Source organism: Planococcus citri, chromosome 2 (genome assembly GCF_950023065.1).
Source record: "Planococcus citri chromosome 2, ihPlaCitr1.1, whole genome shotgun sequence".
Taxonomy (NCBI): domain Eukaryota; kingdom Metazoa; phylum Arthropoda; class Insecta; order Hemiptera; family Pseudococcidae; genus Planococcus; species Planococcus citri.
Genome location: NC_088678.1, coordinates 65031212 through 65044097, shown reverse-complemented (window position 1 = coordinate 65044097; position 12886 = coordinate 65031212). Strand labels below are relative to the sequence as shown.

General features: G+C 35.7%; 2 protein-coding genes across 2 annotated transcripts; both read right to left on the bottom strand.

Moving 5' to 3' along the window:
• Nucleotides 1-1502: 1502 nt before the first annotated feature.
• LOC135837042 (uncharacterized) lies at nucleotides 1503-3515 on the bottom strand. Its single transcript, XM_065352174.1, has 6 exons — nucleotides 3241-3515; nucleotides 2900-3151; nucleotides 2697-2814; nucleotides 2475-2589; nucleotides 2139-2384; nucleotides 1503-1842 (listed from the first exon to the last, which is right to left on the bottom strand). Exons 1-6 carry the CDS (start codon nucleotides 3323-3325, stop codon nucleotides 1720-1722), a joined length of 939 nt encoding a protein of 312 aa, XP_065208246.1. The 5' UTR covers nucleotides 3326-3515; the 3' UTR covers nucleotides 1503-1719.
• Nucleotides 3516-9451: 5936 nt separating this feature from the next.
• LOC135837041 (uncharacterized) lies at nucleotides 9452-11329 on the bottom strand. Its single transcript, XM_065352173.1, has 6 exons — nucleotides 11096-11329; nucleotides 10781-11008; nucleotides 10570-10687; nucleotides 10363-10477; nucleotides 10024-10269; nucleotides 9452-9719 (listed from the first exon to the last, which is right to left on the bottom strand). Exons 1-6 carry the CDS (start codon nucleotides 11253-11255, stop codon nucleotides 9597-9599), a joined length of 990 nt encoding a protein of 329 aa, XP_065208245.1. The 5' UTR covers nucleotides 11256-11329; the 3' UTR covers nucleotides 9452-9596.
• Nucleotides 11330-12886: the final 1557 nt, after the last annotated feature.

Genomic DNA, 12886 nt, shown 5'->3' with positions numbered 1-12886 from the left:
AAAGAAAACCCCCTCCACACAGTGACGACACAACCGGTGGGGGACTTGGAAGTAAACCACCCCACCACTCGAAAAGTTGGTAAATTTTCAAAAATTGGCTCACATTTACCTACTTCAAAATCAGTCAATTTTACGCTGGGGTGAAATTCTTCGAAAAATTCGAAGAACAAAAATTGGTGAATCTCAAAATTTTAACGACTGTGGTTAAATTTTTCCAAAACATTTCAAGACAATATTTCGAAAAATTGTCCAAAACGTTCCAATGAAAATTTAATAGTTGACAAAACTCGAAATATTTCTGTCTTTTCTAAAATGAAAATTTTACTCAATCGGACATTATTTTTTACCCTTGCTCGAAAAAAATTTTACATTTTGTTAGCATTGCATACGAATGCGATTATCTAGTTGAAGTCGTAATGCTACCCATTTCACAAGGTTATCACTTTGAAATAAAAAAAAAAGGTCATTGTTATCTTACAAAGTACCTATAGAATTTAACTTCAAGAAAAATCATTCTGGCTTCCTGTGGATAATTTACGTCATTTTACGAGGAGAAAAAAGTTGAACCAAGTTTATGGCCATAGTTATGAATAGGAATATCGAGAAGTGAGTAAAATTTGATCGGATTTTCTTTCTAATCATTTTTTGAACGTTATTTTCTGGATGTGAAATATTTTTAGTGATCCTTTCACTCACTCTTTGGTCATCTTTTATTCAGATCATTGTAACTTGATTTATTTCCAAAATTAATAAATCGTGAAAAAGTCACACTTTTCTACAGCATAGGTAACAATTGTTCGATCAAAACATATAATCCCCTCTCCCCTCTGCCCCCTCATCAAACTGGTCAACAAAATGGGCTCCAGTGATGAAAAAAAAAACTTCTCGAAATAACACTTTCAAAATCTATAAAGGGGTGGGAGGGAGGAGAAAATTTCAGATCTATCCAAAGCACTAAATCATTCTATTAGTTCAAGGTATTGATTTAACAATTATTCTAATTCTTCAAAAATTTAAATTTCAAGTAGGTACTTATTAAGTAGGTATCACTAAAAATTTTTAAAATGAGATTTTTTGCCAAAAATTTGACTTGGTGGTATAATTTTTAGATGCGTTTTTCATTTTTCTTTGTGTACCTAATCAGTTGTCCAAAAAACGTTATGCTCTTCGGGGTACCAATTTTCCTTTCGAAACATTTTTTTTTCAAGGCAAAATGTCACGACGACGTACACATGGTCAAATTTCGTATCAATTCAGGAAAATCATAAAGTTAAAACTTCGTTTTTTCATTATTATTTTTTTCATGTAAAATGTCACGACGATGTACACATAGGTAGTCCGTAATAATTCAGGTAAATCGTAAAAATTTTCAAAAAATTTGCTATGTTAATGACACAACATTTATAGCACCTCATCACCGTGTATAGTTTTGAATTCAGAAAATATTTTTAATTCAACTCAGCGAAGACGAAGGTCTTGTCTCGCACAAGAAATTAGACTAGTAAATCACAAAATTTGTATTTTGAAATAACACTATCACTAAGTATGACGTATATTATTTAAAGACGTTTCAAGATGGCTTGCCATATTGCAATAAAGAAATTTGAATCCGAATTTGGACATCTATACTCAAGTCGTATAATAAAGTAGATACCAAATTAAATAATATCCTAAACAATAGAAAGCATAGATCGCGAACGAGTGATCATGCTCAACTGCTCATGCGTGCAAGTACATAACGTGAATTCCTTGACTCCTCTCAGGCGGATCATCACCTTTTTCAGGTTTCAGATTGTTTACATGCTCCAGAAGGTCGGTCATGCTTCCAAAAGTACTTTGAAACTGAAATTATCGTCATTACAAGTGAATTCGATTCAAAATAAACCCCATCTTCTTCATAAAGTATTTCAGTATACTCTCTAAGGTGAATCGTGAAAAAAAATCGATGGATATTGACCATATTCAGATTACATGTTTTTTTCGAAAATGCCTTTCTTTGAGGGCTCATTTCTCCCCTCCAGAGGCACCTCCGAAAATCTGTTCTGAGCAACTTTCCTCAACTCAAAATGAAGGTCGTTGCTGAAGTTGGTCAAAATCCGCCGACTTTTTTTTAAGGGGGGGGGGGTGTCTCTTAATACCTGCTCCCACGAAATATAATTCACACGCGGATCCATAGGTAAATCCATAACCTTGACAGTGGCAATTTTCCCAGTTTTAGTATCGGTATATTTCGCTCGATAGGTGTGATAAACACCCCCGTGCGCGAAATTCGTAAACCACATGTATGTGAATGAGCTTTTAATTTTGGCATGACATTCTGGTCCTTTCAATTCCTCTTGTAGTACGTGAGAAAACTGATCGAATTTCCAGTTAGGGAAATCACTCTGAAAAAATTCACGAAATTAATTCTCGCAACTCATACCCAACCCTTTCTTATCTATCTCAGTAAAAATGTGGCACAGTAGAACACCTACATTGGTAGCGATGGGGAAATTAACGACAACTACTCCATCCGGATGATCCAAAGCTTCATCAAACGAATCGTATTTCAAATTACGATAATAAACTCGCGCCTCCAAATGATGAGTCCTGACAAAAGAACAATCACTCCGGTCATAAAAAAATTCTTGAAGCACGATCGAAAAATTATCCAAATTCAAATACCTATGTAGTATGTACATAAATAGTCTACTCACGCATTACAAGGCGCATCATGCCAATAAAATTGGTAGTTGTTGAATTCGTAAATATCGTGTCCTAAACTACCTCCTGTCATAGTTGCAACAGTTACAGGATTCAGAATGGTCACTTCAACTGCAAGTTTAATCTCATTTTAAAAAATTAACCCATAATGCTCCTGCTAGTCTCACTAATTTAATAAAATAGATAATTTTCTTACGGGATTTACTCGTTCGATTCAATAGGCATACTTCGTCTAACGCGGCGTAAAAAGTCAACGGTTTCGCTGATTTGCTGAATTTACAGCTACTTGTGATAGCATTTTTTACTGTTCTGATTATAAAATTCGAAACACCCGAAACCTCTGAAAGTGTTGAGCTTTCTGCATTCTCGATAGGTTTTGTAGAATCATGAGACGTCGACACATCATTGATAATATTTTTCTCGAGTGGGAGTTTGTTTTCGTCTCCAGCTGGAATAACAGATTTCTACGATGTTAAAATATTAAAAAATCTATTTGTTCAAAATACTAGTAACCTATGAAGAAATGAGTTATTTTACCCGAAACAAAATCCACTCGATGGTAAAAGAAACCAATAAAATTCAACAGCAAATAACATAGGAAAAATTTACGAGTTGAATGCATTTTAGCACGAACACGATGAAATAACAAAATTTAAAATAACATGCAAATTTTGGCGAAGGTACATACTACACATTGTATTACGATGTAAATTACCCAATATTATCTTCACTTTTTGATGCTCGCTTAAAAGCTGACATGTCACGGACAAATGAAAATGTAATGAAGAAAGTAAAACTGACAAGTAAAAAAAAACAACAACTGCTTGGTAAGAAAACCACTAGCATGTTCACGAAAACGCGACGGATATCTAGATAAAATTGAAATACCGCGTAGAGATAGCTCTGGGTAGGAATTTATCACAGTTCATACAGAAAACTACATAGAATACTTATAGCGCAGTCAAAATACAATTTGAGCCAAACATAATGGCGACCAAAAGTTTTTTTTTGGTGAATATTGTCTAGGATGGTGTGCTGAACAACACTCTAAAAGTCCCTGCCCCTACTCTTGGATCTATCCACCCCCTCTCCTGCAGTGGTGAATCAAGGCCCTCCAAAATTAGTTTTTTTGTCAAAAACCTATAAAATATCAACTTTTTGAGTAAAATGAGCTCAGTGACCATTTCATCAACTTTCCAATACCTATGAAATGAGCTATCGACCAACTCCTTAGCCCCACGACCCCTCGAAGTGTTGTGATTTTTAATAATTTTTACATTTTATGACTTGAAACTTGGAACCTGTTCTAACTGAACAAATGAAGTAAAACTGGGGAATGGGATTCTGTTGGGAGCTAGAGTTGACCTTTGGAGTGGGGAAGGTCAAAGCTGAAAATTACCGAAAGGTTATTTTTGTGGAGGGCCATATTATGGCCCCAAATGGAAGAAAAAGGTCCAAAATCATAACATTGGTCAGTACTCTCATTGTGATGATCGTAAATTTCCAAAACTATTACCTCGAGATTGTAGAGAGAAGATAGGTGGGAACTTAGTCCTCCTGAGGAGAGAATTTGGTTCCCTGAGTACCTGTCTTGGGTATGCTCGGCTAATTAATACCCTTCATCATCCCTCATACAGGTTGTGTGTATGTCACTAATTGTCCAAACAATAAGATAAAAGATGATAAATCACTTTCAACACTTTATTGAGGTTCTCTTAATGAACATATAATAGGTAATATGTACCTACCTAGAGCTATAAATTACACACGCATCCGTGCAGTTCTGCTCAAGGCTTGTTGTCCTGACGTCCGTTCAGAGGAGCGATTACTAGTAAGCAACCTGAGACAACTGCGAAGCGGGTGTGGAAGGCTGTTTCGGTCGTCCGCATCTCAGGGAACTAATCCGCTAGATAGCACTGCACCGGCAGTGTTACCAACGACCGAGGGCATATATTCCCTGCTATAACAAGTACTTTGGGTCCTCATCTACCCTCTACAAGATCATGATTTTGTAAAAATATTTGAAAATTGGATCGAAAATGGTAGACAAGCTGTTATGAAAGAGTTGAACGAATGTGTCAATTGCAGAAGAGTTGACAGTGGTCTGTTTTTCATTCCAGATCTTCCTCATTTTCCTTCTAAATAGTCTCAAAAGTTATTCCTTTCACTTATGTTGGTGTTGATTACTTTGGTCCTTTGAATGCCAATTGTCATGACAATATAAAGAAATTGTTTGTTGTTATTTTCACCTATTCAACTGTCCGAGCTATCCCTCTGTAACTTGTTGAAAGCATGTATGAAAGCTACCCTATGGACAAGAAGTAACTGTGTAAGACCGCCTAAAAATTAAATCCGTACTGCGTTTACGCGAATACCCTGGAAAAAGCGCAGAAATACGCGGTCCCATTTTTAGGCAGTCTTACGCGGTTACCTTTTGTCAATAGGGTACAGATTTTTTAATCATTTTTCATAGTTTTATTGTGGAGAGAAACATGCCTAAAAAGATCATTTTCGCCCATACAACAATGACCATGCTAATTTCGATGTGAATGTCAAGCCATCCACATCCGTCACTTTTGGATGCCACATGTCGATGTGAATTTCGACTCTGTGTTGAGCCAATTGTTGATGTAATTGTTGACCAATGTTGATCAGCATTCATGTCGACAATTGGCTCGACACAGGGTCGAAATTTACATCAACATGTGGAGTCCAAATGTTACGGATGTGGATGGATCGACATTGGCATCGAAATTTACGTCGACCTCCAGCTACGCAAAATTGTTAAATTTTAGTTTCAAAATTGAAATTTTTTTCCAAAAATAATTTTCTCTTACACACTTAGGTGGCCATTGCTCATGCTGAAAGCGAAAGCAGCATCGACGCGGAGGTCACCTCCGAGAAGTACAGACAGAAAGTCCATATTCAGTATAGTTGAACATTAAATTCGTTATACTGAAAGGTACAATAGGTTATCTAAGAGTACTAAACTAATACATTTTCATGTCGACGACATGTCGATGTTAATGTTGATGTGAAATTTGACATCAACAAATACATCCACAATATCAACTTAATTTTTCAAATTTGAGAAATCTTTGAAAATTTGGTCGATGTTAGTGTCAATGTAATTAGTGGACGATCAACTTTCACATCGACATAACATCGACAACTCCAAACTATGGAAAAGTGAATAATTTTATCAAGGCCATTAAAAAGTTTTTCTCCCTTCAAACAAAGATCATCTTTTCAAATGCTTACTGAGCTTTTAAACACTGAAACAGAAATTTTAATTCTGAAAAATTGGTCAACATAGTTGTGGATGTAAATTTCGAGCATCGAATTTTACATCAACATGTCGACATCGCATGTCGAGGTATCAGAAATAATGAGAAAATTTCAAAAATTGTCATTAACCTGTCTTCTTTACGGAGAGAAGATTCCTATTAAATAACTTATTGGTCACTTTTCCATCATCATGTTGGAAAAAAATGTAGTCGATGTAAATGTCAACGTCGACAATTGTTGTACGGGTGATAATGCTGCACAATTTAAAAAATTCAAATTGTTCATTGATCACATTTGAAGAAAAAATCTAAGAAGAAATGTATCAAAAAATCTGTCACCGGCATGATCAATTTTGAAAACTAGAAAACGACGTTTAAAAAAAAATCAAAAATGTATTAAACTCAAGGCTGCTCACAATATGTGGAAATCTCAAAGACATCATTACCTACTCCAGCTTATTTCATTTGTAATTAAAGTGACGCTTCAATTGACAATGAAATGGGTGCTGTTAATATAAGATCTGAATTATCCAATATTTTGGAATTCATGCAAAAAAGTGCTACAATCACTTTTAGTGTAGGCGAATTAGCATTTAAAAAAACATTTTTACCTGGCCAAGATTTTTTGCGGGAAATTGTCGAGGGTGACCCCCTGAATAATTCCTGAGAGGCACCACCCCGTACCCCTCTTGCTAATTTTTTATGGGGGCTGACCCCCCCCTCCCCACCAATGAGTTTTTCACAGATTTCTCCTCAGGGGTTGATTTTACGTCAAAAACAGTTCAGTACTTTTTTGTTCTACGTCAAATTTCCGATCTAGTGATTTATAAACTGTCCTTCTACCCCCAAGGGGGGGCTAGAACCATTCAAATGAGAGGGGTTTTTTAAAAAACACAAAAAAACTAACCTCAGATTTTCTGTTACACTCACCTAGCCCTCTCCAGAGCCCCTCCCTCCTCAATTTTCACGATTTTTGAAATAAAGTTATTTTGATGAAATTGATGACGTTTTCATATGATTCGATACCGTTGAGCACGAATACGACTTCAGATTTTCTGCTACACTAACCTAGCCCTCTCCAGAGCCCCTCAGCACCCTCTCCCGGTTTTTATTATTCCTCCTCGAGGATTGATTTCACATTTGAAATAGCTCGGTAGTTTTGTTGTGCATCAAATTTCCTATACAAATTTTGTCCACCAACTTTATCATATGAAAACGACATCAATGTCATCAAAATAACTTTATTTCAAAAATCGCGAAAATTGAGGGGGTGCTGAGGGGCGCTGGAGAGGGCTAGGTGAGTGTAGTAGAAAATGTGAAGTCGTATTCGTGCTCAGCGGTATCGAATCATATGAAAACGACATCAATTTCATCAAAATAACTTTATTTCAAAAATCGTGAAAATTGTGGGTGGAGGGGCTCTGGAGAGGGCTAGGTGAGTTTAGCAGAAAATCTGAGGTCATATTCATGTTCAGCGGTATCGAATCATATGAAAACGATACCCTACTCATTAATAGTTATTTTTTTCAAAATTCCTATTCCCCCCCCCCCCTGCACCACCCTAAGATACATTATTCCAAGTTTTCACCACGGCGCACCAAAGCAGAAATTTCTAATATAGTATAGGATGTTTGGGGGCCACAAATAAAACGTGTTTCTAAAATTGTACCTCACCATCCTGATTGTTAATAGGCATAAAAAAAATTTAAAAAACACCATTTTGAGGGGTACATATGAGGGGAGGGGGTTGCAAACTCTTGTGGGGATACCTACTAAGGATATACATAACTTCCAGAAAAATTTTCAAAATCGGTTGAAATGGGGCTGAGAACTGTGTTATTGAAATTTCCAAAAAGGGGGTTCCCCAAAAAGGGGAGGTGGCGTGGATCTGAAACTTTTTACGTCGTAGTTTCTCGATGGTACCCAACTTCCATGCTAGTATCAACCCGAACGCTTTCGGGGGCCATTTCACCCCACCCCTGAGCAGAAATCTGCGAAATACCCATTTTGAGGGAGTTCACCCCCCCCCCATAAAAAAATTAGCAAGAGGTGTACGAAGTGGTAACTCTCAGGAATTATTCAGGGGGTCACCCTCGAATATTTCCCGCAAAAAAATCTTGGCTAGGTAAACAATTTTCAGCCAATTCGCCTACACTATTTCGGGTTGTGGAATATTTTTAGTGAAACTTTCACTCACTCATATTTTGGTCATCCTGTATTCAAACCATTGTACCTTGATTTATTTCCAAAATTAATACGTCGTGAAAAAGTCACACTTATCTGTATAGCATAGGTAACAATATTATTGTTCAATCAAAATTCAAAACAACATAACACTACTGAAAAAGGACACGATAAACAACGCAATCAGGATAAAAATAGGTACATATGTAGATATCTGTTGAATGTTCGAACCAAATTTTAACCTCCTCTCCCCTCTGTCCACCTCTCAAACTGGTCAAACAAAAATGGGCTGCAGCAATGAAAAAAAAACTCTCGAAATAACCTTTCCCAAAGTTGTAAAGGGATGGTTAGGAGTTGAAAATGTCAGATTTAATCAAAACTACGAGTAACTTGAACTTAAGAACCAAAAATTGAAATGACGTAATTTTCAAGTATCCTTAAATAGGGCCGAAAATTCTAGAAAAAAAATAAGCGCTAGATCATTCTATTCGTTTAAGGTAGGTATTGATTTAACAATAATTATTCTAATTCTTCAAAAATTTAAATTTTACCTACCAAGTATCAAGTATCACTAAAAATTGAAAAAATCAGATTCGTCGCCAAAAATTTGACCGAGTGATATAATTTTTGGATGCGTTTTTCATCTTTTTTTTGTGTAATCAGTTGTCCAAAAAGTTTTATGTTCTTCGGGGTACCAACTTTCCTTTTGAAACATTTTTTTTAAATAGAAAAATCATAATGTTGAAACATCGTTTTTTTAATTATTTATTTTTTCATGTAAGTAATATTATGTTACGACGATGTACACCTAGTCAAATTTCGTAATTCAGGTAAATCGTCAAAATTTTCAAAAAATTTGCAATGTTGATGACACTACGTTTATCGCAACTTACCACCGTCTGGTATGTACATACATAACAAGCGAACAATGAACTGCGTATAATTGAAAAATTATTACGCCGCGCGGGTTCATTTCCTAGAATTTAAGGGCAACTCTCACTTTCAACACTTTCAATTACCCAACAACCTTGATCGGTGAATTATTCATTTTTCAAATAGCTCATTCAGCTCGGTCAGAAAAAAGTTCAAAGAGCTGACCACTGAAAAAAAAACACTCCGCAGCTCAAATCTTTTCTGGACGCAGAGTATAATAGTTTTGAAATCAGAAAATATTTTTCATCTCGTCTCACATCAGAAATTAGACTAGCAATCACAAAATTTGTATTTTGAAATAACACTACCTGCATTATTAAAAGACGTAGTAAGATGGCGTGCCATATTGCAATAAAGAAATTTTAATCCAAATTTGGACATCTATATACATACCTTAGGTTACATATAAGAAAAAAATCCTCCAATTAAAAATATCAAATTACATATCCTAAAAAATAGAAGGCATAGATCTCGAACGAGTAATTAAGCTCATGCGTGCAAATACATAACGTGAATTCCTTGACTCCTCTCTGGCGGATTATCACCTTTTTCAGGTTTCAGATTGTTTACATGCTCCAGAAGATCGGTCATGCTTCCAAAAGTACTTTGGAACTGAAATTATCGTCATCACAAGTTAATTCGATTCAAAATGAACCCATCTTCTTCATAAAGTATTTCAGTATACCCTCCAAGGTGAATCGTGAAAAAAAATCGATGGATATTGACCAAATTCAGATTACATGATTTTTTCGAAAATGCCCTTCTTTGAGGGCTCATTTCTCCCCTCCAGAGGCACCTCTGAAGCTAAAATTTGTTCTGAGCGACTTTCCTCAACTCAAAATGAAGGTCTTTGCTGAAGTTGGTCAAAATCCGCCGACCTTTTTTTTTTGGGGGGGGGGGCTCTCTCTCTTAATACCTGCTCCCACGAAATATAATTCACACGCGGATCCATAGGTAAATCCATAACCTTGACAGTGGCAATTTTCCCAGTTTCAGTATCGGTGTATTTCGCTCGATAGGTATGATAAACACTCCCGTGTGGGAAACTCACAAACCACGTGTACGTGAACGAGCTTTTAATTTTGGCATGGCATCCTGGTCCTTTCAATTTCTCTTGTAATACGTTAGAGAAGTGGTCGAATTTCGAGTTGGGGAAATCACTCTGAAAAAATTCATAAAACCATTTCTCAGAACTCATACCTCATCCTTTCTTATCTATCTCAGTAAAAAAAATGTGACACAGTAGAACACTTACATTGGTAGCGATGGGGAAATTAACGACAACTACTCCATCCGGATAATCCAAAGCTACATCAAACGAATCGTATTTTAAATTACGATAATAAACTCGCGCCTCCAAATGATGAGTCCTGACAAAAAAAAAACAATCACTCCAGTTATAAAAAAATTCTTGAAACACGATCAAAAAATTATCCAGATTCAAAATTTATAGTCTACTCACGCATTACAAGGCGCATTATGCCAATAAAATTGGTAGTTGTTGAATTCGTAAATATCGTGTCCTAAACTACCTCCTGTCATAGTTGCAACAGTTACAGGATTAAGTATGGTCACTTCAACTGCAAGTTTGATCTCGTTAAAAAAAATTAACCCATAATAATTGCTCCTACTAGTCCTACTATTTTAATAAATAGGTATAGAAAATTTTTTACAGGATTTTTTCGTTCGATTCAATAGACATACTTCGTCTAATGCGGTATAAAAAGTCAACGGTTTGGGTGATTTGCTGTATTTACAACTAGCTGTGATAGCATTTTTCACCGTTTCGATTATAGAATTTGAAACACCCGAAACTACTGAAAGTTTTGAGCTAGCTGAATTCTCGACAGGTTCTATAGCATCAAGAGACGTCGACACACCAACACCAAATTCGTCTCCAGCTAGAATAAACGAGATTTCGACGATGTTAAAATATTAAATAATCTACTTGTTAAGAGCACTACGTATGAAGAAATGAGTTATTTTACCTGAAACAAAATCCACTCGATGGTAAAAGAAATCTATAAAATTCAACAGCAAATAACTTAGGAAAAGTTGACGAGTTGAATGCATTTTAGCACGAACACGATGAATGTAACCGAATTCCAAATAACATGTAAATTTTGGCGAAGGTACTACGCATTGCATTACGATGTAAATGACCCAATATTATCTTCACTTTTTGATACCCGCTTAAAAGCTGACATGTCACGGACAAATGAAAATGTAATGAAGAAAATAAAACTGATAAGTAAAAAAAAAAATACAACTGCTGGGTAAGAAAAACACAAGCATGTTCACGAAAACGCGACGGATATCTAGATAAAATTGAAATAGCGCATAGAGATAGTGCTGGGTAGGAATTTATCACAGTTTATAGAAAACTAAGATACTTACTTATAGCCCATTCAAAATATGTAAAATTTGAGCCAAACATACGAGGAATTGCGACCAAAGGTTTTTTCGGTAAATATTGTCTAGGATGGTGTGCTGAACAACGTATTAAAAATCCCCGCCCCTGACCCTAGAGCAAACCCCCTCCCATAGTGGATCAAAACCCCCAAAAATTAGTTTTTTGTCAAAAACTTCTAAAATATCAACTTTTGAGTAAAATGAGCTCAGTGATAATTTCATCTCTTCCACAATACTCTCTAAATTTGAAACAGTCAATTTCACTGCTTAGCAGTCACGACATTTTGCCTTTTTAAAGCAGTAGTTTTTTTTACTGCAAAACAGTGAAAAATTACTGAATTGGTCAGTAAAAAATCATTTTGACTGACCAATTCTGTAATTTTTCACTGTTTTGCAGTAAAAAAAAACTACTGCTTTAAAAAGGCAAAATGTCGTGACTGCTAAGCAGTGAAATTGACTGTTTCAAATTTAGAGAGTACCTATCAAATAAGCTATCAACCAATTTCCAAAACTATTACCTCGAGATCATGATTTTGTAAAAGTATTAATTATGAATATTCACGTGGAATTCTTCCACGTGGGAGTTTTGCATATTGTATCTATAATTCGTCGTGAATATTGGATCGAAGATGGTAGACAAGTTGTTATGAAAGTGTTGAACAATAAATGTGTCAATTGCAGAAGATGTCAGTTTGTCATTCCTGATCTTCCTCTTATTCCTTCCGAAGGAGTCTCAAAAGATATTCCTTTCACTTATGTTGGTGTTGATCTGGAACTTGTTGAAAGTCGGTATGGAAGCTACTCTCTAAATTTGAAACAGTGAAATTTCATTGCTTAGCAGCCACGACATTTTGCCTTTTTAACAGCAGGTTGTTTTTTTACTGCAAAACAGTAGAAAATCTACTGAATTGGTCAGTCAAAAACCAATTCAGTAAATTTTTCACTGTTTTGCAGTAAAAACAACTGCTTTTAAAAAGGCAAAATGTCGTGGCTGCTAAGCAGTGAAATTTCACTGTTTCAGATTTAGAGAGTAGGTACAGACTTTTAAAATCATTTTTCATCGTTTTATTGCGCAGAGAAACATGCCTAAAAAGATCATTTCCGATAACACTGCACAATTTAGAAAATATAAATATTGTTCAATGATCACGTTTGGAGGGATAAGTAATCCAAGAAGGAACAACATATTTGTTTCCTTCCTGCTCAAAAAGAATATCGAATGGAAGTACATATATTCCTGAAAATGCTCCTAAGATGGGACTGGGAGCCGTATCCACAAACGTTTGATTTTTGTCAGTAAAGAAATGTATCAAAAAATCCATCTCTGGTGTGCTCAATTTTGAAATTTTGAAAATAGTGCCAAAAGA